Raw genomic sequence first — 21,315 nt, forward strand, 5'->3', positions numbered from 1 at the left:
CCGGAGTTGAGGCCCCGAGCCCGCGGCGGCGGCGGGGACGATGTGGTTCTTTGTGCGGGATCCGGTCCGGGACTTCCCGTTCGAGCTCAGCCCGGAACCCGCCGAAGGCGGCCCGCCGGGGCCCTGGGCCCTGCACTGCGGCCGCAAGAAGGTGAGCGCGGCCCCTCCGCAGGCCGCGGCGGACCTCGGCCTCGCCTAGTCAGCGCCGCCGGCCCCGCCGCGTCGCGCCGCGCCTGACGTGGCCTCGGAGCCGGGACAACGGGCCGCGGGAGGGGGACGGGCCACGCCGACGTGGCGGGAGGAAGGACCGAGGGACCGACAGGCGGACGAAGCCGGGGTGGCCTGAGCCCGGCTCTGCCCCTAAGGACTGACCTGGGAGAGAGCGGCCGGCGGCCCTTCGCTCCAGGCGCGGCCGCTGGGACCCTCGCGGAGCCGGAGCCGCAGCCGGAGCCGGAGCCGGAGCCGGAGCGGCCCGCCCGGCCCCCACCCTGAGGCCCCTGTGCCCTCCCCAGGCCACAGGCAGCCCGGTGTCCATCTTCGTGTATGATGTGAAGCCTGGCGCCGAAGAGCAGACCCAGGTGGCCAAGGCTGCCTTCAAGCGCCTCAAAACGCTCCGGCACCCCAACATTCTGTCCTACATCGATGGGCTGGAGGTACCCGCGGCCCCCTCCGCCCCTCACTTTCTCGAGTTTCCGCCCCTTCCGCCCCACGCCCCAGCTTTGATTCCCCTTCTCCATCTCCCCCTCATGCCTCTCACCTCCCGTCCGCTTCCCCTCTCCTGCCCTAATGTCCCGGTGTCCCCTCTTCAGACAGACAAATGCCTCCACGTAGTGACAGAGGCTGTGACTCCGCTGGGAGTGTACCTCAAGGCGCGAGCAGAGGCTGGCGGCCCGAAGGAGCTGGAGCTCTCCTGGGGGCTCCACCAGATCGTGGTGAGGTGGGGGGCCGTGGTCATGAGAGCAGGGGTGGGGGCTTTAGGGACTGGGGTGTAATGGCTCCTTCTGCCCCCAGAAAGCCCTCAGCTTCCTGGTCAATGACTGCAGCCTCATCCACAACAATGTCTGCATGGCTGCTGTGTTTGTGGACCGCGCCGGCGAGTGGAAGCTTGGGGGCCTGGACTACATGTACTCCTCCCAGGGCAATGGCGGGGCACCCCCCCACAAGGGGATCCCCGAGCTTGAGCAGTATGACCCTCCGGAGTTGGCTGATGGCAGTGGCAGAGCCGTCAGAGAGAAGTGGTGGGTGACTGGGGGGCGGCATGACCCAAGCTGCTCTGATCTGGAAGCCCCTGCAGCCTCAGGGCCCCTAGACTAGCTGGTGCGCATTCCCTGTCCCCTGCTGCCAGCTGGGGAGAGAGTCCTCAAGGTGGAACCCACTCCTTTGCTCCCAGCTCCGCCGGGAGGTGGGGCAGGATAAACAGGCTTTGGGGTTAGGTGGTTCTGAATCTGAAAGTTGCGTGACCTGAGGCAGATGTCCTTGCTTCTCTGAGCCTCAGTTTTTTAATCTGTCAAATGGGCTAATGAAACCTTCTTGGAGCTGATGGGAGGATCAGCTGAAGGACACAGCCCAGAGTCTGCCATGCAGTGTGTGCCCAGTGCCCAAGGCAGGTTGGAAGCCTGTGCTGGCAGGTGGCAGGGCCTTGAGCAGCTCTGGTCACTGCCTCAGGTCGGCCGATATGTGGCGGTTGGGCTGCCTCATCTGGGAAGTCTTCAATGGGCCTCTACCTCGGGCTTCCGCTCTGCGCAACCCTGGGAAGGTGAGTGTCTGGCCTTCCCCAGCCCCTCCCTGCCAGCCAACCAGGCCTGCCCTAACACCGATCTTTCTCCCACAGATCCCCAAATCGCTGGTGCCCCATTATTGCGAGCTGGTTGGAGCCAACCCCAAGGTGCGTCCCAACCCAGCCCGCTTCTTGCAGAACTGCCGGGCACCTGGTGGGTTTATGAACAACCGTTTTGTTGAGACCAACCTCTTTCTGGAAGAGATTCAGGTGAGCCACCCCCACCTAGGCTTTGGGCTTGCATTCCTCACCCCCATCCCATCTCCCTTCTTTGCGGGCTCCCTCATAATTAGATCTTTGGAGACCACAGTAGACTGTGGAGCTAGGCCCTCTGAGTTCAAACACTGGCTCCTGCTCTTGTGTGATTTCCCTTGGCTAAAGCTCAGTCCTAATAACAGTACCTACTTTAGAAGGGTGTGGTGAGGATTTAGTGAGTTTAAAGTGCATAGTATAGTGCCTGGCACATAGTAGGTGCTTAGCGATTGCTCCTGGCACACCATTAACTCCACTCAAACATTCTGGCCCTGGCCCTGATGTGTGCCATGCCCAGTGCTGGGCTGCAGCATGGGCAGGAGGGTGGAGGTAGGAGTCAGACCGAGATCCCTGCCCACAAGGATCTAGCAGGGAGTAAATGGACCAGTTCCCCCCTTAGGGACTCTTGTTGGAGAACAGGGACAGAAAACACATAAATGAGGGAACGTGTGCTCCCTGGGATGGGGTAAGTGCCAGGAAGGAAAATAGCAGAGCAGGTGCTCAGGGAAGGGCTCTCTCAGGTGACATTTCAGCTGACACCTGAAGTGGGTGAGGGTAGGACAGGGATGGTAACTGGGGAAAAGCGTTCCAGAGAGAGGGAACAGCAAACGGAAAGATGGTGAGGAGGGAGCCCTCGGCTTAACCTCTTTGAACCTCAGCTTCCTTATCTGTCTAATGGGGATGACAGTAGTATCTGCTGGCCCATAGGGTTGTTGTAGGGAATGAAGGGGAGGTTCTGCTCTGGATACCTGCCCTGACCCTCCTGTGGGGGGGCACACAGAGAGGTGACTGGGAATCTGGAGTCGGGAGGAGCGACAAGCACTTCCATAGACCTTGATGGTCTGTGGAATCTTGACTCCAATGGGTCTGTGAGGGCCTTGGGAGGGTGGAGACCCTGAGCTGCATTTTGAAGAGCGCTGGAAACACTGAGCCCTGTTGCCTCCTGGGGAGCGTGGGGGCGGCAGGAACTTTGTTACATGGAGTTCTCCTCACATGGCTGGCTCTGCTGGGCTGCCCTTCTTAAAATGTACTCTGTAGGAAATAGGCAGTTTCTGGCCAGGAGAATGTGGGCGGGTGGTGCCCAGGTGGTGGAGTGGTGGAGAGAGCCCAGCTGTGACTCGATGTGCAACCTTGGATGTGGTTTGGCCTTTCTTTGGGCCTTGGCTCCCCCAGAACCCTGCTGTCAGAGCTCCAAGCCTGCCTCCCACGCTGGGCTGAGCTGCTTGAGAGCCAACCAGGTCTTCTTCATCCCCAGCCAGAGGCCACCTCTCCTGGGCTAAGTGGTGGTTGTGGGGGTGAGGGTACAGCAGAGAGTACAGGAACCTTGGATTCGTACAGGACTAGGTTAGAATCCCTGTGTGGTCTCTCTTGGCAGGTGACCCTGAGTCTTAGCGTCCTCATTGGTGAATGGAATGACAGCACCTCTTCACAGGGTGCAGCACAGCTGAGGTCCCAGACTGCTGAGTGAAAATTTTTTTTTAATCCTCACCGGAGGATATTATGTCCATTGCCTTTTCAGAGAGAGTAGAAGGGAGAGAGGGAAAGAGAGAGAACATCGATGTGAAAGAGACACATTGATGGGTTGCCTCCTGCACACGCCCCGACCGGGTCCAGGGATCGAGCCTGCAACAGCGGTACATGCCCTTGGTGGAATCGAACCCAGGACCTTTTAGTCCGATGGCCGATACTATCCAGTGAGCCAAACCAACTAGGGCCTGACTGCTTCTCAGCATGTGACTTTGGATGAGCTCCTTGCCCTCTCTGTGCCTCAGCTTCCTTGTTGGATTTTTAAAAAAATAAATTTGACTTAAAAATATATATATATATTATTGATTTTAGAGAGAGAGGAAGGGAGAGAGAGAGAAACATCAATGTGAGAGAAAAACATCAGTCAGTTATCTTCTGTACTTACCCTGCACCAGGGATTGAACCTGCAACTTGGGCATGTGCCCTGGTCAGGAATCAAACTGTCAACCTTTCGGTGCATGGGACCACGCTCAACCAACTGAGCCACACTGGCCATGGTGCTTCCTTGTTGGATTAAATGTGGATTATGTTGGTACCTTTATAAAGTTGTGAGGAAGATTATTTAATTTGTGTAAAGGTTTTAGCATGTAACCCTGCCTGGCATGTAGTGTGTGCTCAAGAAATGCAAGTTGTGGATATTATGGCCTCTGAGGGGTCAGGAGGACTAAAGGGAACTTTGTTGACAGCCTGGCCCTGTGGACTTAGTGAGTGGGAGAACCATGTCTGGGGTAAAATAATCGTTGCCTTCCCACAGCCTGCCATAACTCCACCCAGCATGCAGGTGTGCCCGACCCAGTGAGGGTCAGGGGAATGGAGTAGCCCTTTCACCTCTCTAGCCTGTTTCCTCATCTGTGTGATGGAGTTAGTGGTGCATTTTGGGTGGTTGTGAGTAGAGGCAATGCTGATAAAGGGCCTGATCCCTCCAGTGGCTGCTTTCCTAGCAGTAGGTCAGGTGGCAGTGATGAGAATGACACTGACTCAGCACCTATGGTCTACCAGGCACTGTGCTGACAGTTGTCTGTCATTTCCTGGTTGAATCCTCAGAACAACTCTGGGAGGTAGTATAGATATATTCCCATTTTACAGATGCAGGAACCTTGCCCAAGGTCTCCTGGCTAATGAATGGGAGAGCTGGGATTTGAACTCAGGCAGTTGGGCTCACAAGCTTAAGTTCTCCTTCCGGCTGGGGTGACCCCTGTCCTTGCCTTTGGCTGGGGAGGGCCATGACTAGGCTGGTTTACTCCTCCCTGCATCCTGTCCTCACTCCCCCAGATCAAAGAGCCGGCTGAGAAGCAGAAGTTCTTCCAAGAGCTGAGCAAGAACCTAGACTCGTTCCCCGAGGATTTCTGCCGGCACAAGGTGCTGCCCCAGCTGCTCACTGCCTTCGAGTTTGGCAGTGCGGGGGCTGTGGTCCTCACCCCCCTCTTCAAGGTGAGCAGGGCCAGGGGTCTCAGTGAGGGGCAGCAGCAAGGCTCGGAGCCTCAGGAACTTGAGGCCCAGAGACAGGCTGGTGGATCAGAACCACAAAAGAGATGGCTCTGGAGTGGGAGCCAGCCTCACGGGGCCATCCTGGGGAGGGGAGTCTGGTTAGGGCAGACCCAAGCCTGTAGGAGGACTTGCTTCCTGCCGACACCCCAGTGGTTCAGCTAGCCAGCTGTCAGAGAGGCTGAGGGGACTTCTGGTCTGTGGGGAGGGGAAACCCTATGCTTCCAGAATTCTTTTTCCGAAGACCCCTTGCTTCAGAGCCCTCAGTCCTTCTTCCATTTTTCCAAGACAGCCCTCCTGGTCTGACCTGTGGTCCCATCCAGCTTTCCAAGGCCCAGGGGACCACCTGCTTACCACCTCACTTTCTGTCCTCCCTTGTGACCACTCAGCACTCAGCTCTCCTGGCTTCTGTGGGCTAGTCCTTATGCCCTTCCTCAGACCCTAGTCCACCCTTAACTGGCACCTACCATTTCCCGTTCTGCCCACCCTGGGAGAATGCTTTCTCCTGAAGGAACTTGGCATGTGGGGAAGTTCCCTGTATCACTGGGAATCCCCAGAAAGTGTAGGCAGAATTGTGTGTGCAAGTGGCTTGTAAGTACGTGATTATAGGGAGGGCACAGCACTTTCATCAGCCTCCTAAGAGAGGACCCAGAAAGGTTAAGGGTAGGGCTGAGATGGAATATGGGCAGAGGGGCTGCTGAGGAAGTGCCTGTCCCCCCCATCACCCCGTTCCCGCCCTGGGAGATCAGCAGAAGTTAAATGAGCCCGGTGACGTCTCCCGTTATGCTGGCTGTAGCCGAGCCCCTCTTCCTGCTCCTTCCTCAGGTGGGGAAGTTCCTCAGTGCTGAGGAGTATCAACAGAAGATCATTCCCGTCGTGGTCAAGATGTTCTCATCCACCGATCGGGCCATGCGCATCCGCCTCCTGCAGCAGGTAGGGGCCCTGGCCAGGCCCTGCCCCCTGCCCCCTCCCCAGACCCTACCTTGGCTGCTGGGGAGACTGCCTCACCATCAGCCCTAGGCAGGTGACTGTAGCCCCTGCCCTGGCACCTGAGGAACCCCTTCCCAAACATACAAGTAAGGGACCAGTGAGGCTGTGCTCTCTGGAAGTTGAGATAATCACAGGGCTCATTGGCAGCTTTGGGAATGCCCAGTCCGCCAAGGCTGCCAAGCTGAAACACCCCCATTTCTGGGCTCAGTCACTCCAGTAGGGATAATGTCTCTTCTGCCAACCCCAGGGCAGCTGGGAACATCAGACAGGATTGATGGGACCGAGGATGGGGACCCCAGTGAACCAGGAAATACCTGGTGGCTCTCAGCTATCATTCCCTTTCCAGCTGCCAAATGTACCAGCCCTCCTCACAACACTTGTCTGGTTGGGGGTTATACCCCCTTTTACAGAAGAGGTAGTGGAGAGTCTGAGAGGGGGCATGACACAGTCAGCCTGCTAAGGAGGACCAGAGTCCAGCCCTCCAATTCCCAGTCCCTGGCTCTTCCCAGCACCCTCCTGGCCTCTTCCTGCCCCTCCACTTAGCTTGAGGCCAGAGAGAGGCCAGATTTGAGGTGAGGGCTCAGGAGACTCACATGGCCAGCCAGTACCTGTCAGGTGGAAAAACCAAGCCAACAGTGGTCCCATGGCTGTGGTGGGGGGTGGAGGGACTGACTGAGTTTTCACACTTCCCACTTGGGCCACAGATGGAACAGTTCATCCAATACCTTGATGAACCAACAGTCAACACCCAGATCTTTCCCCACGTAGTCCATGGCTTCCTGGATACCAACCCTGCCATCCGGGAGCAGACAGTCAAGGTAGGTGCTGCCAGGTCCAGAGTGGCCACCCTGGTTTTCCAAGGATTGGAGGGGCTTACCCCAGGACACAGAGGTCTTGGTTTTGGTCTGTGGGTCTGAGAAGGTTATGGGAAGGGCAGGCACCATCCTGCATGTGAGTCCAGGCTATGGGTGCAGCTCTGCAGCTGTTGGGGGGAGCAGGGTGGGCATGGCCTATAGTCTACTCTGTTCAGTAGATATTGGCTGAGCACCTCACTGGGATACAGTATGCACAGGCAGACCAAACTCCCTGCTGTTGTGGAGCTTCTTTTGAGAGGACGGGGTATGGGCTTGGCAGACAATAAACAGAATTAGAAGATATGTATTATGTTAGAAAGTGATAGAGTGCGAAGAGAAGGGTTTCCAGCTTTATGAATAGTGGTCAGGGAAGACCTTGTTAAGGAGGTATCATTTAAGTTAAGAAGGTGAGGGATTGAGCTACATGGAGATCTGAAGGAAATGTGCTCCCTGCAGAAGGAATAGCATGTGCAAAGGTCCTGAGGCTGGCATGTGCCTGGAGTATAGAAGTAACAGCAAGAGATTTAGTGTGGCTGAAGAGGCATGGGTGTGGGAGGTGGAGCCTGAGAGGTATTGGTGGGATTGGGGGCCAGGGCCCTATAGGGTGTGGGAGGGACCAACTGCATTCAATGGGAATGACACATGAGCTGAGCACTGACCTTGTCTGATTTGTTTTAAAAGATTTTTTATGTTGCTATGTGGACAGTTGACTCTCAGAGCAAGGGTAGAAGTGAGATACTGTTAGGGCCTGTTGCAGTGGCCCAGGTTAGAGCTGATAGAGGCTGAGATGTGAGTGGTAGCAGCAGGTGGAGAGAAGGGGCCACATTCTGAAGGTAAAACCAATGGTATTCACTGGTGGATGGCTATGGAGTCAAGGGAGGCTCCAGGGTTTTTGGTATGAGCAACTAGAAGGTTGAATTGCCATTTACTGAGAAGACTGGGAGGGACAGGTGTGCAGGAGCTGGGCTTAGTCTTGGCTATGTCAAGACTGGGAGGGACAGGTGTGCAGGAGTTGGGCTTAGTCTTGGCCAGTGGAGATGTCAAGTCTGGTTATGTGCATGTGCATTTTAGGAAACAAATGGGTTAGATGTGTACAGCTGGGCATTGTCAGCTAACAGGCATTAAAAGCCTTGGAAGGGGTGAGATCACCTAGGGTGAGGTGTAAAAGAGAAGGGGCCTGAGGAGTAGCTCTGGGGGTCTGAACAGTAAGAGCTCACCTAAAGGAGACCAAGATGGAGCAGCTGGCGAGGTCAGAGGAGAACCAGGAAAGCGTGGTGTTTTGGAAGACAAGAGACCAAAGTCTTAACAAGGAAGGAGAGCTCACGGGTGTCAAAGCTGCTGAGGGGTCAAGTTTGGCGAGGACAGAGAATTGGCCATTGGATTTAGCGACGGAGGTCAGCGGTAACCTCAACCCAAGCCAACTGGTAGAAAGTGTGTGGGGTAAAAGTCTGAGTAGAGTGCATGCATGCACGAGAGAGCAGATGAGTGGTGGGAGACAGGAGTGCAGACGAACTTTGGAGGTTTTGCTGTAAAAGGGAAAGAGAAATGGGGTTCCTTCCCTCAGCATTCTGGGTAGGGGACAGGACCAGGTTGGGAGGTAGGCTTGGTAGGGCTTGGCAGGTCTTCTCAGTGCCCAGGGCCACCGGTGGCCTCTGTACCCTCCCAGGAGGCCACCCTTCATGTGGCCATTGGCCTGCCGAGGCCCACAATTCCCACTGTCCCTGCCCTGCAGTCCATGCTGCTCCTGGCCCCGAAGCTGAATGAGGCCAACCTCAATGTGGAGTTGATGAAGCACTTCGCCCGGCTGCAGGCCAAGGACGAGCAGGGCCCCATTCGTTGCAACACTACCGTCTGCCTGGGAAAAATCGGCTCCTACCTCAGTGCCAGTGTGAGTGCCCTGCATAGCTGCCAGGAGTTCTGTCACTATCACAGGATCATAGCCTCTTCCAGGGCCAGGCTTCCTTGTTTGTGGACCATCTTTCTCCCAGAGACCTAGGTCCTTGGTACTCCTAGCCCTGATGTCTGAGGGGTGGAGTGAGTTGTGCCAGGTCACACAGCCAGTAGGTTGTGGATCTGGGAACTGAACCCAGGTCTGCTTGGCCCCACAATCTGTGTGCATCCTCTCAGCCAGGGTTTTCAAATACAGATGCCTGCAGTACCCAGATAGTTAACAGGAATGAATGAATTAGGCCAGTAGGGCAGGTGGGAAGGGAGGCACAACCCCCCACCCCAGGGCAGCTGCTGCTCTGGCCCCTGTCACCAAGAGGCACTTAGTTCAGTAATTTGGGACAAGAAGCCAAGATACAGAGTTTTAAGTATATTGTTCCCCATTTGTTAGTAACTAATTTACATTTTTTAGACTCTGGGGGCCTTGTGGGTGGTTTCTGCTCTGGGAAGTGAGGCCTGGCAGTTCTGGGCCCCTGGACTGACCCTACACTTGAGCCCTCTCTCCTGCCCCACTCCAGACCAGACACAGGGTCCTCACCTCAGCCTTCAGCCGTGCCACTAAGGACCCGTTTGCACCATCTCGGGTTGCCGGTGTTCTGGGCTTCGCTGCCACCCACAACCTCTACTCAATGAACGACTGCGCCCAGAAGATCCTGCCTGTACTCTGTGGCCTCACTGTGGATCCCGAGAAATCTGTGCGGGACCAGGTGAGGCACAACCGGAGCCTGGCCTTGGAGCTGGGGCTCGGGGGGATATCTGGACCCTAGTTGGCCTCGTGGGCTCACAGGAGCCCTGGAGGCCCCAGCTTTGCCCCTTGCTACCCCACAGACCTTCAAGGCCATTCGAAGTTTCCTTTCCAAACTGGAGTCTGTGTCAGAGGACCCCACCCAGCTGGCTGAAGTGGGTGAGTAGCTCACATTCATGTTCCCTCCTGCTGCATCCTTGACTGTCTCCTGTTGTGGCCCCCTTCCACGTCATTGGACTATCTGAAAGCTGGAAGAACCCTAGAGAGCAGACTTGATACTACTTTCCCCACCCCCCCATCTTGGAGATGAGAGAAGGCAGGCCTGGAGAAGGGGTGCCCACTACAGGTTCCTTTTTTTCCCTTATTGCCCTATCACACTCCCCATGGACACCTGAGGTGCCTATACCTGTCTCTCCTATCATTGCCCAGAGAAGGATGTCCATGCAGCCTCCAGCCCTGGGATGGGAGGAGCCGCAGCCAGCTGGGCAGGATGGGCCGTGACAGGGGTCTCCTCGCTTACCTCCAAGCTGATCCGCGCACACCCCACGGCTGCCCCAGGTGAACCCAACGTCTCCCAAAGACCCACACCTGAGGGTGAGTGTCCCAGGCTGGCTACATCAGTGACAGAGAGCTTAGAGGGCAGGCGCCCAGGAGCTATTATTGTCTGGCTCCCCTTGAGGTGGTGACATAGGGGACAGGGTAGGGTCTAATCCCCTTGTGAGCTTTCCCTCCCCTCCCTATGCCTTGCTCCCATCCCCAGCAACCTCTGCCCTGTTCCGAGACTTTTCTGGGCCCCAGTGTGTGGGAACTCAGTGAATCTTTGCTTCCCAGGACTTCCTGCCCCGGCTCCCACCCCTGTCCCTCCCGCTCCCATTACCTCAGGACACTGGGAGGAACAAGAACAGGGCAAGGACACAACAGAGGACAGCAGTGCTGCCGACAGATGGGATGACGAAGACTGGGGTAGCTTGGAGGTGAGTGGGGCTGAGGAGGCCTCCCCAGGGGACCCCAGCTTAAAGGTCACAGGCTGCCATTCAAGGGGATCATGTGGCTTGCATCAGGCCTGTCCTCATCTGCACAGTATCCCTGGTGAGTAGGCATCATGGAGTGGCCATTGTGGGCCAGAGCTGGCAGCTGAGCTCTGTTCAACTCCAGACAGCAGAGTGGGAAATGAGAGGCCGGGAGGGCACTAGTTGGAGCAGCCCACTGATCTTCCTTCCTCCCGTCTGTTCTGTCCCTCCCCCTGCTTCAGTGCCCAGCTAGCCCCAGTGGTCAGCAAGGAGAGGCCACTCCCAGGCCTAGAACCAGACTGGTGCTCCCTGGGGGAGGTGGGTTCAGGACAGGCTGAGGATGGAGTGGGGCTTTGCTGAAGGCAGTGGAGGCAAAGTTCTGGGCCCAGTTTCCCCATCTGGCTGACAGCAGTCTTTGGTCCCCTAAGCCATGGGGAGGAGTGTGGAACTCTAGATCTCATCTCTAGCCTCATAGAGGAGTGATGGCAGACCAGATTCAATGTGTGTACCTTATAGATGTGACGCCGGGCTGGAGCAGCAAAGAGGTGGAGGGCAAAACGGGGTGGAACCCATGGCTAGGAAGGGGCCGAGGGCTTCTTTGCCCTTTTGGGTTAGGGGTGTGTGGGGGTCCTATAGTCTTGCTCTCCTTTCCACACTGTAGCAGGAGGCCGAGTCTGTGTTAGCCCAGCAGGACAACTGGAGTACTGGGGGCCAAGCCAGCCGTGCTGGGCAGGTGAGCCAGGTGGGACAGGATGTGTGTATGCATGGGAAGCGGGCATGGCCCCTCCCTCCCTGTCTGGTGCTACCTCCCCCTTCTCTTCTGCAGACCAACAACCCTGACCACAAATCCCCTGAGTCGGACTGGAGCAGCTGGGAAGCTGAGGGCTCATGGGAGCAGGGTTGGCAGGAGCCAAGTCCCCAGGAGCCACCCCCTGAGGGCACACAGCTGACCAGCGAGTATAACTGGGGTGGAACAGAGCCCAGTGACAAAGGCGACCCCTTTGCTGACCTGGTGGTGCGTCGGGAGGTTGGTACCCAGGTACTCAACACTAGTCCAGTGGGAGGGTGTGGACCTGGGATGGACCTCCACAGGGAGCTGATCTCTATTTCAGTCCATGCTTCCTTTTCAGCCAAGACCTGATTCCTGGGGTGATGACAACTGGGATGGCCTGGAGACTGAGAGCCGTAAGTGTTTCCCCTAGGAGAGCTGACACATTAGGGCAATCCTAACCTCACCCCTCTAGCGGGCATGGGCTGGGAATCTGAGACCCAGGTTGTCCTGAGGAACCTCAGCTCGCCTCCCCTTCCTGTTCCAGGGCAGGTGAAGGCTGAGCTGGCCCGGAAGAAGCGGGAGGAGCGTCGGCGGGAGATGGAAGCCAAACGTGCTGAGAAGAAGGCTGCCAAGGGCCCCATGAAGCTGGGGACCCGGAAGCTGGACTGAACTGCTGGTGTGGGTGCTTCCCAGCCATGGAGCAGGCCCCATGGATGTATTTATTGTACAAACCATGCGAGCCTGGCCAGCCCGGCCAGGCACCTCTCACATGTACATAATCAGAGCCACAATAAATTCTATTTCACACTCCCTGTGCTGGGCTCAGTTTAGGCCCTCGGAGGAGGCTAGGGTCTGGCGCTGCCCTGCAAAGTCCGTGCCTACCACAGACGTGAACATAACAATTTGCTTCCAAAGCCAAGAGTAAAGAGGCACGATCTGATTTATCAGTTTCTAGGGAACACCCTCTGGGAGGAATGCCGGCAGCGCCCGGGAGACCCAACATCCACCTGTAAACCTGTGGAGCTGGATGGGCACCCTTGGGACACGGGGCTCTGGAAGGGGTCTACAGGCCTGAAGGGTCCCTGGGTCCGAGCCCCATGTCCGGGCAGAAGCTAGAGGCTGAGCTCGCCCCAGTGTCCGGCGGAACCGCTCAGTGATCGCTGAGGTCCCGGCGGAAGGTAGTGTCAGCGGCGGCGCTGGGGCACGCAGGCCCCGTGCGGGCGACTGCGCACGAAGCCAGCTTTGCAGACGCAGCGGAAGGAACCGCTTGTGTTCACGCAGCGCTCGGTCTTGCACAGCAGTCCGCGCTGGTTCAGCTCTCGGCACTCATCGATGTCTGGAGGTGGGGGTGACAGGTGTGGGCGTGTCGAGAGGGCCAGAGCTACACAGCTCCCTTTGCTTCTAGTCCCAGCGGGATTCAGCAGGGCCCCGTCCCGCCCCCCCGCCCTCCTCCACCCAGCTCACCCACGCAGCGCGCTCGGGAGGCGTCGAGCTGGAAGCCACCCGGACACTCGCACACGGCTCCGCCGGGCCGCGGCACGCAGCGGCCGCTCACACAGCGGCACTCGTCCGAATCCTCCTCTGAGCTGTCCTCTTCTGCGCCCGCGGCGGAACACAGATGTCAGCACCGCCCCCGGCAATGGCTGTGACCCTTGCTTCTGTCCGCTCTGCCCCCCCCCGCTACACTCACCTCGCCGTGGCTTCCCCAGCAGTAGGGGGCTCGCGTCCCAGAAGGAATTGCTCTCACTCTGTGATGTCGGGCACTGGGATCCTGGGAGGGGCAGTCAGTGGTCAGCACGGCCGATGCATCGCCGCTCCTGCCCCCCTACTCTCTGGGCAACCCTTCTCTGATCAGCTTACCAGCGCCACGGGGTGGACACGGGCGGCACTGGGCGCCCCAACCGCGGCCCTGGCGACAGCAACAGTCCTCGAAGGTGAGCGGGGGCCCAGCCAGGGGCCCTGCACACATGCCGTCGTCTCCACGCTGGGCCCAGCACGCCTCTCGCCGCTCCGGGGCGCGCTCTGCGGAAGCGGACCAGGCATCAGGGAGAAGCTCAAAGCGAGGACCACACGCCTACGCCCTGGGGCTTGCACATGGCAGGCAGCCCTGGAATCAGCCCAGGAGGACCCTCGCCCTCACCAGCCGGGCTCTCGGGAAGCTGGCAGTCTCGGCCCAAGGGCCCAGGCACCCAGGGTGGACGACACTCGCAGCGGTAGGAGCCTGGTAGGTTGACACAGCGGCCAGGGCGGCATGCTGCGGTGTCCTGGCACTCGTCCACATCTAGGACAGCGAGGGATGGTTGGGTGTGATGGTCAAAGCTTGTCCCAGCCCCCCCCCCCCCCTTCCTCCTGTTCCCCAGCAGGCCTCGGCCTCACCCATCTCCTCGGGGCTCAGGCACTGACGCTGCGCCGGGCTGTACTCAGCCGGGGGCGTACAGGCGCACCGGTAGCCGCCCCGCGTGTTCTCACACACTCCATTCCGGCAGTTGGATTCATCCAAGCACTCGTCCACATCTGCGGGGAGGAAAGCGCAAGGGATAGCAGCCGGCCCAGAGTCATGCGTGTCTCCTGGCCGCTTTGTCCTGGCCACCCGGCCGGCTGCACTCACCCACGCACTCCAGCAGGTTCCCGTCGTAGTAGAAGCCTTGCTTGCAATAGCACTCGTAGCCGGGCTGTGTATTCACGCACTTGCCCTCCTTGCAGATCTCCGCCCCAAACAATATGCACTCGTCGATGTCTGCAAAGTGACAAACCATGGGTGCCCAGCGGCCTCTACCTGCGGGGCCACTGAGCTCTGGCAATCCCCAGACGTGTAAACCAGGCTTACCACCAGAGCAGAGCGCACTCAGTGGGTGAGGCCTTTCCTGCACTGACAGTGAGTGATGGGTGGGGCTTGGTGGGGGGGCTGGACGGACTATGGTGGTGTGGGTGGGGCCACGCAATCACCTGCTCCGTTGGGGGTTGGGGAAGGTCCAAATCTTGGTGGGCGGAGCCCTGTCCTAGCTTACCCCGGTGGGCTGGGATGCCGTAGTTGACAATGTTGTTGTCCTGGGTGTAGCCCTTCCCATCTGGGCAGAGGCTGTGGAACTCAGCTGTGGAATGAGAGCGGAAGGAAGGAGGCAGGATTGAGCAGCATGTGCCTGTGTGCTGGCTGTGGCTCAGGTGGGAGCTCTCCACTTCATTTCCCCCAACCCATTTCCTAATGAAAAAACAGGCTCTAGGAAGGGAAAGGGCCTGCGTCTCCTGACCTGAGCTGTAGACTGGGCAGGGATAGATCTCACAGTGGTCTCCCCAGCCAGCCCCCAGAGAGCAGCAGCACTCTTGCTGGGTGACATTGGTGGCCAGCACACTGTCGCAGAACACCGTGTCATCGAAGTTAAGGTAGCACTCCTTCTTGTGGTGGGGCTGCTCCACCTCTGAGGGGAGGAAAGGGCTGCTTAGGGTCCTGCAGACTGTATTTTCCTGTCCACACTGCCCACCAACCGCCTCCCTCTGCTTCCCCACATTCCCTGGCTCCTCAGAGCCACCCAGTTATAGCCAAGCTCCATCCTCAAACTCGCATTTGGGGCTATCCTGCCAGGTGTGGCCCCACTGGACACTTCCAGGCAAAAGAGATTTCTCCCTGTTCCCCAAATTCCTGAGGGTGGGACCAGGATACATCTCTGACCCCCAGCTGCAGCTCAGGGCAGTCACCCCGGTCAGAGGAGGGACTGGGAGGCACTCACCCTCACAGCCGTGCTGGTCCTGGGTGGGCATGAAGCCCTCATCACAGACGCAGACATAGGAGCCCTGCAGGTTCTCACAGGCCCCATGGGGAAGGCACAGGCCCGGGTCCTGGCTGCACTCATCTATGTCTTTGGGGAGAGAGGGAGAGGAAGAGCTTCTCAGAGGGAAACCAGCTCCTTACCCTGGGGGTGAGCCTCTAGGGACTCACACAAGTTCAGAAGCCGAATTTTCACTTTGATTTCAAAGTACACACAACAGGAAGTCCTCTCCTGTTTGTCTGCATGTGGGTAGATATGTGAACAGAGGCAGACTTTATTCTTCATAAAACCTTCAATTGCTCCCACTGACAACAGAATGAAATCCTAACTTTCAGCTCAGCATTTGAGAACTTTTCATTTTGGTCTTCCAATATCTTTAAGTCTCATCACCTTTTACTCTAAACCACCAACACCCTCTAGTATATGTTTAGGGTACAGGTGTCTACTCTCTCCTAAAAACACAACTAGCTCCTTCCGGATCTCTGTGGTTTGCAAATACTGTCTTTGGCCCTGGAATACCATCCCATGCTTCTCTCTCTGCTTAGGGAACACATATGCTTTAGGGAATCCTATTCATGCTTCAGGTTTTGATTCAACTGTCACCACTCCATTGCAATTAATCACTAGTCCGGACCACTTTTGACACCCAGCACCCTGAACTGTAAGAATCAGTTTACACATCAGCCTCTCCTAGCTGGGAGCCCTGGGTCATTGCTCAATACCTAGTACATAGTACAGCACCTGGCAAATAGTATGTTCTCAGTAAACTCTTGTATGAATACATGTAAGGGTGATTTGGCACATAGTAGGCACCTCATAATTACTGTCATTGTTGCTGTTGTTCTAAGTGAAAGAATGGAAGGAGGACTGAGTGGACGGATAAACGTAAAGACAGACAGGTCAACAATGTGTCTAGAAGATTACTGCTCCCTGCCATTCCTCCTCAGGAGCTCACACCCAATCCCCCTCATACCTTGACACTTCCTGCCGCCTACCAGCCGGTGCCCCTGGGGACAGAGACATCGGTAGGAGCCATTGGTGTTGATGCAATCACCCCCAATGCAAGCTGCAGGGAAGTCACACTCATCAATATCTGTAGGGGATCAAAGAGGTGGAGAATCTCAGTGGCTGACCCCCTCACACAGCCTGAGGCTGCCAAGGCTTCCCTGCAAAGCCCCAGGGTGGGGCCACACTCCATGCCCCATCTTGGATCTGGATGGGGGTGGGATATGGGAACGCCTGGCTTGTTTACCATCTCCTGGACTTGGGGCCTGGGCAGTGAAGGTTGTAGGGTAGGAACAGGTCAGCACCCGAGCTCTAGGCCCTCCTCACCCTCACAGCGGCTCCTGTCCCTTGACAGATGATAGCCAGAGAGGCACTGACACTGGAAGGAGCCTGGCGTGTTGGTGCAGATGCCATTGTCACACATATCCCCAGACCCACACTCGTCCACATCTGCAGGGCATAGGATGTGTGTCAGAGTGCCAGGATGGGGGAGCTGTCTCAAGCTTCTGCTACCCTTTTCCCACTCCTGTCCACGGCCAGGAGACAAGAGCTCACCCTGGCAGCTGCGGCCGTCTGGCGCGGGCGCGTAGCCCTGGGCGCACGTGCAGCGGAAGGAGCCCGGGAGGTTCTCGCACCAGCCTGGCGAGCAGGGGCTGCCCTCCGCGCATTCGTTCACGTCTGTGGGGGAAGCTTGTCTCGGACTCTGCCCCACTGCACGGGTCCCCTCCCGCGTCCCCTCCCGGCCGGGGTTGGGGTGGCCGGGGGTGGGGCGGGTGGGTATGTGGGCCGGGGGTGTCCATGTATTCCCGGGAGGCCCCGCCCTAGAGGAGACTCTCACCGCCACTAGCCCCGCCCCCGCCTCACCTGGAGACCACTCACCCCCCCCCCGTGGGAACAACTCCGAGATGGCGCCCTCTTATTTGCCTTGGAAGCCCCGCCCTCTGCCCTAAAAGGTAGCCCAGACCCCGCCCTCACCGCGACAGGCCCCGCCCCCCTGGCTGCGGTAGCCAGGCTGGCAGGCGATGCACTTGAAGCTCCCAGGTTGGTTCTCGCATCTGCCATCGGGGCAGGAGCTAGGATCCCGGCACTCGTCGATGTCTGCGCGGGAGGGAGGAGGACCCGTTTGGGAACTGCGCGGCCGGCCTGGCGCTCAGGGTCCTCCGCAGGGCCTCCCCCATCACGGTAAACAAGGCGAACCGGCCCCTCTGGGCTTCCGGACCCCAACCTCTGAGAGGCTCTGAGCCGGGCAGAGACGGTTCAGGTCCCCTGCCCCCTCCCCAGGTCCGGGGACAGCTGAGGGCCCCGGTGGGCCTGGATGGCGTCTCCCCCACCTTCGCACACAGGCGGTCGGGAGGCCTTGAGTCGGTAGCCAGGGTAGCAGTTGCACTTGTAGTGGCCGGGAAAGTTGATGCAGAAGCCGCCGTCGCCGCACAGGTGGGGCTTGGCGCACTCATTCAGGTCTGAGCGGAAGAAGGGGCGCGAGCGGAGGGCAAGGGGCGGCGCGGGGGATTCCGCAGCCGTCGGGAGGCGCCCCCATGCACTCAGCCCCGCCCCGCCCCGCCCTGCTCACCCACGCACGAGCGCCCGCCGGCGCCCACGTGCAGGCGGTAGCCGCGGTTGCAGTGGCAGTTGTAGGAGCCGCCGGTGTTCATGCAGATGCCCCTGCCGGTGCCGCACGGCTCCGCCTCACACTCGTTCACGTCTGAGAAGGACGCGGGCAGAGAGGCGTCAAAGCGGGGTCGGGGGCCAGCGCCGGGGGTCGGGGTCCCCGGGCCACCCACTCGGCCCGCTCCGCTCACCCACGCAGTAGTGGTGCTGCGGGTGCGACCTGTAGCCCGGGTTGCAAACGCAGGAGTAGCCGGAGGGGCCCTGGATGCACTCTCCGTGGCCGCAGATGTTCTGGTTCAGTCGGCACTCATCTGTCTCTGAGGGCAGGGTTGGGAGGGGGCCCTCACTTTCCACCACGTCCCCCTACGGACCTCGATACCCCATTCCTAAGGATTCCGATACCTGAGCCTGGTCACGCTGTGACCTCAGGACCCTGTACACCCACACTCCAATCCTAGGATTTCCTACACCTCCATCCCAGATGACCCCACACTGTGACCCCAGGTCCCTGACATGCCTATCTCCTCAACTCCAGAACCTTTGATATTCTGTCCCCACTCACTAGATCCTGACCCCTGTCACTTCAATATTTTAAACCCTGCAGCCTCAGTCACACCACTATCCTCTAGCCCCGTGACTCTCAACACCCCCTTGCCTCGGGGACCTAGCCCCCCACTGGTTGATATTCTCCCCTCCCAAGGCAGGCTGGTTTCCTGGGACTTGTGGCTTGCCCCACAGTTGTGCGTAAGTGGTCAGATCCAGGAACCCCTCCTACCCTCTTTGTCACCAGTTCCAGGACTTCTTGTCTCCTACCTCTCCCTCCTTTTCGTCCCTCCCCTGCCCCCATCTCCCCCCCCCCCCCCCATCTTCATGCAGCCTAGGCCTTGATGCTGAACTCTACCGGGCTCCAAACACTCCTGGCCAGTGGGCTTTGGCAGGCTGTTCTCTTCGCCTCCAGTGCCTCCCCTTAGGCATTCTCAACACCTCCTGCTCTGAGAACCCTCCCCAGGTGCCTCTTCCTCATATTCCCACATCCCCATGGCTGTCACTGGGTTGTCCTAGCCAGTGCAGGCCTCCAGGGCAGCCATCTTCCACCCAAGCCCTCACCCCAGGAGTAAATCTAGCCTCTGGGTTTCAGTCAGGCTGGCAGCTCCCTTGTGGCTTTGGAATTCACAAAGACATGGGCTTGAATCTAGTTTGGCTGTGTGACCTGGGGCAAGTTACTGAACCTCTCTGAGCCTCAGTTTTCTCATTGGAAAATGAGGCCAACGGTGTCCATTTCACAGACTATGAGAGGCTAAATGATATTTAGTATGTAGAACTCTTCAGTCAGTGCCCAGCACAGGGCGACTGCTCAGCCATAGCTAGCAATTATGATGCCCCAAACCCTGCAGACACTTCCCACAGCCTTTGGGATCAAACCCAAGCCTCTTAACAAGGCTCCCTGTGCCGGCCCTGCTCTGGTTCAGAAACTCTGATCTGTGTGTGGTTTCTCCCTCTTCCACCAGTTTCATGTTTCCATTGGCTTTGCCCAAACTTAACTTCACTTGGAATGTTTTTTCACCAACCTTCTCCTCTTTAATTTCTAACAATCTTTAAAGCCCTGCTCAGAAAGCCTTCTCTCATTTCCACCCTACATATTATCACAACCCCCAGACTTCCTTTCTTCTCTGGTTTATTTTTTTCATAGCATTTATGAGACACACTAGATTTTTCTCATTAATCTGTTTGTTGTCTGCCTACTCTGCAAGGACAGGGAATTTTTGTCTCTTTTGTTTACTACTATATCCTAGCACTTAAACAGTGTCTGGCACATAGTAGGTGCTCAATAAATGTTTTTTTTGAATAAATGCTTTCAGGCTGGGTTGACCACCATAATACCCAGATCATTTGAGGGTAGAGTGGGGTCTCTGCTGCACACGGAGGGGTCCCCAGGGCCTGGCACACAGTAAGCCCCAGGTAAGTGTTATATCTCCAGAATGATTGGAGGAAGGTAGGAAAGGAGGAAAACTGAGCTAGGGGACATGGTTTACCCAGGGTGTGGCCTAGGTGGGCAGGTCTTACCTGTGACCTGAGTAGGGGCGATCTCTAATGGGGGCAAGTCCGGCAGGAACCAGCGTACAGTGGAGGGAGAGGGCCGGGAGATCAGCTCTGGGGGCAGCAGCACACGCCCATCAGAGGGTGAGGAGGGCGGAAGAGTGGCCCCTCTCTCCACAGGCCATCAGCTGGGAACTTTACACCCAGCTTCACCGCCCCCTGGTGACTAGGCTGTCAACTTCCCCCAGCAGTGACAGCCCTTGAGGACTGGTCCCTGCGGTGCCCATCTCACCAGGGTAGGGCCTGGCAGGAGATGTGGTGGCGGTCGGGTGACTCTGCTGTGCTGACTGTTCCTCGATCACTGGCTGCAGGTGACAGCAGCATGAGCCCTCTGTGTCTTCTTTGCCTCCCTGTCCCTCCCGCCTGGGTTCTCATACTCACTGAGTCTGTGCTCACCCCTAAGAGGGAAGAAGATGGTGCCATTAAGTGTTGAGCTGGGGGAAGGGAGTCAAGTCTGTGATCTGCGGTCAGGTATTTGTGGTCAGGGTCTCTAAGGGTTCAACAATCATGTCTCTGGGTCGAGTGTCAAGGGTTAGATCCTGGGGTCAGGGAGGGTTTATATCACAGGTCAGGGGAACAGGTATGGGGAGTGATTGGTTGGTCAAGGTCCTTGGGTTACAGAACAGAGCTTAGGAGGTTATAGCTAGGGTCAAATCCCTGGGTCAAGGGTCAGAAGGTCACATCTAGGGCCAGCATTTGGGCTGAATCAATGCCCTGGTCTAGAAATCAAAGGGGTTCTGGGGTCAGAGGAACAGATCTGGAGGGAAATGGATGGTCAAATCCTGCCCATCAGGGGTTAAATCCTTGGGTTACAATCTTGCTGAGGGTGAGAGGGTCAGCTCTAGGGGTCAGTGGTTAGGACAGGGATTAGAAGTTAGAGGTTAGACTCTGAGGTCATGTCTGTGGATTAGGAATCAAGGGGTTAGGTCTAGCTAGGGGTTCAGCATCTGTCAGAGAATGGAAAGGGTCAGGTCAGACCTCTCTCTTCCTCTGTGTTCTCAGGTGGTGGCCCCCGGCTGGGGCTCTCAGGCAGCTGCTGGGGCTTGGGTGGCCCGTCCGGGTGCAGGAAAAGGGAAAAGTCACTTTCACCCTGAATGGTGAGTGTCTGGTGGGAAGTGAGGATGTGGTACCCCTTTCCAGCAGGACAGATCTCCTTGAAGGCAGCTGTGGCCAGAGCAAGGGGTAAAGAAGTGGCTATTTCCTGGGCAGGCACACAGCTAGCCAGCCCTAGCCCCACAGGCTCCAGGCTCACCGGTGCCATCAGCGGGGCAGCGCTGACACCTCGCTCCCCAGGCCTTGCCGACACTGCAGCAGCAGAGCTGGCGGGTGAGGCGCGTGGTCAGCGGGTGCTGGCACTGGTGCTCAGGGCTCACCAGGCGGAAACACAGGCTCTTCTCCTCTGGCTTGTCTGCTGCAGGGGCCAGTGATGGGCATTGGCATCTGGGCCTAAACACTGCCATGTCTCTCTTCCCAGCTGCTCCA

The 21,315-nt window shown here is 57.8% G+C and overlaps 2 protein-coding genes and 1 long non-coding RNA gene across 6 annotated transcripts in view; 2 read left to right on the top strand and 1 right to left on the bottom strand.

Moving 5' to 3' along the window:
* On the top strand, nucleotides 1–13,390 carry SCYL1 (SCY1 like pseudokinase 1). Of its 3 annotated transcripts, none has more exons than XM_087821979.1 (18): nucleotides 1–151; nucleotides 513–653; nucleotides 810–932; nucleotides 1,012–1,238; nucleotides 1,666–1,756; nucleotides 1,832–1,987; nucleotides 4,829–4,987; nucleotides 5,867–5,974; nucleotides 6,736–6,849; nucleotides 8,618–8,773; nucleotides 9,351–9,539; nucleotides 9,661–9,736; nucleotides 10,007–10,171; nucleotides 10,409–10,551; nucleotides 11,249–11,320; nucleotides 11,414–11,626; nucleotides 11,718–11,772; nucleotides 11,904–13,389. In XM_087821979.1, the coding sequence occupies exons 1-18, from the start codon at nucleotides 41–43 to the stop codon at nucleotides 12,026–12,028; spliced, it is 2,424 nt and encodes an 807-aa protein (XP_087678105.1). In that variant the 5' UTR covers nucleotides 1–40; the 3' UTR covers nucleotides 12,029–13,389. The 3 variants fall into 3 exon arrangements, with proteins under 3 accessions (XP_087678105.1, XP_087678106.1, XP_087678107.1); XM_087821980.1 differs by having other exon boundaries at nucleotides 11,414–11,614; XM_087821981.1 differs by lacking the exon at nucleotides 1–151 and having other exon boundaries at nucleotides 570–653; nucleotides 810–937; nucleotides 11,904–13,390.
* LTBP3 (latent transforming growth factor beta binding protein 3) overlaps nucleotides 12,039–21,315 on the bottom strand; it is a 14,804-nt gene continuing 5,527 nt past the window's right edge. The window contains exons 7-28 of the mRNA XM_016208408.2: nucleotides 21,086–21,244; nucleotides 20,812–20,997; nucleotides 20,215–20,231; nucleotides 20,066–20,138; nucleotides 19,801–19,887; nucleotides 17,928–18,053; nucleotides 17,699–17,830; nucleotides 17,460–17,588; nucleotides 17,104–17,226; nucleotides 16,684–16,806; nucleotides 16,456–16,578; nucleotides 16,097–16,216; nucleotides 15,085–15,213; nucleotides 14,608–14,775; nucleotides 14,368–14,451; nucleotides 13,968–14,096; nucleotides 13,736–13,873; nucleotides 13,500–13,640; nucleotides 13,220–13,381; nucleotides 13,050–13,130; nucleotides 12,824–12,955; nucleotides 12,039–12,695 (exon numbers count right to left, since the gene is read on the bottom strand). Of these exons, the coding sequence (XP_016063894.2) occupies nucleotides 12,544–12,695; nucleotides 12,824–12,955; nucleotides 13,050–13,130; nucleotides 13,220–13,381; nucleotides 13,500–13,640; nucleotides 13,736–13,873; nucleotides 13,968–14,096; nucleotides 14,368–14,451; nucleotides 14,608–14,775; nucleotides 15,085–15,213; nucleotides 16,097–16,216; nucleotides 16,456–16,578; nucleotides 16,684–16,806; nucleotides 17,104–17,226; nucleotides 17,460–17,588; nucleotides 17,699–17,830; nucleotides 17,928–18,053; nucleotides 19,801–19,887; nucleotides 20,066–20,138; nucleotides 20,215–20,231; nucleotides 20,812–20,997; nucleotides 21,086–21,244 (2,714 nt within the window). The 3' untranslated portion in view covers nucleotides 12,039–12,543. The remainder of the gene's footprint in view (nucleotides 12,696–12,823; nucleotides 12,956–13,049; nucleotides 13,131–13,219; nucleotides 13,382–13,499; nucleotides 13,641–13,735; nucleotides 13,874–13,967; nucleotides 14,097–14,367; nucleotides 14,452–14,607; nucleotides 14,776–15,084; nucleotides 15,214–16,096; nucleotides 16,217–16,455; nucleotides 16,579–16,683; nucleotides 16,807–17,103; nucleotides 17,227–17,459; nucleotides 17,589–17,698; nucleotides 17,831–17,927; nucleotides 18,054–19,800; nucleotides 19,888–20,065; nucleotides 20,139–20,214; nucleotides 20,232–20,811; nucleotides 20,998–21,085; nucleotides 21,245–21,315) is intronic.
* The window catches only part of LOC107533630 (uncharacterized), a 15,229-nt gene continuing 7,876 nt past the window's right edge, over nucleotides 13,963–21,315 (top strand). Inside the window, exons 1-2 of one of the 2 annotated variants that reach the window (XR_001602878.2) lie at nucleotides 13,963–14,234; nucleotides 20,836–20,930. This is a non-coding gene — a long non-coding RNA (uncharacterized LOC107533630). Of the gene's footprint in view, nucleotides 14,235–19,819; nucleotides 20,145–20,835; nucleotides 20,931–21,315 lie in introns of those variants that run through there. The other variant, XR_001602879.2, reaches the window with a different exon arrangement.

Source organism: Miniopterus natalensis, chromosome 11 (genome assembly GCF_054644295.1).
Source record: "Miniopterus natalensis isolate mMinNat1 chromosome 11, mMinNat1.hap1, whole genome shotgun sequence".
NCBI lineage: Eukaryota > Metazoa > Chordata > Mammalia > Chiroptera > Miniopteridae > Miniopterus > Miniopterus natalensis.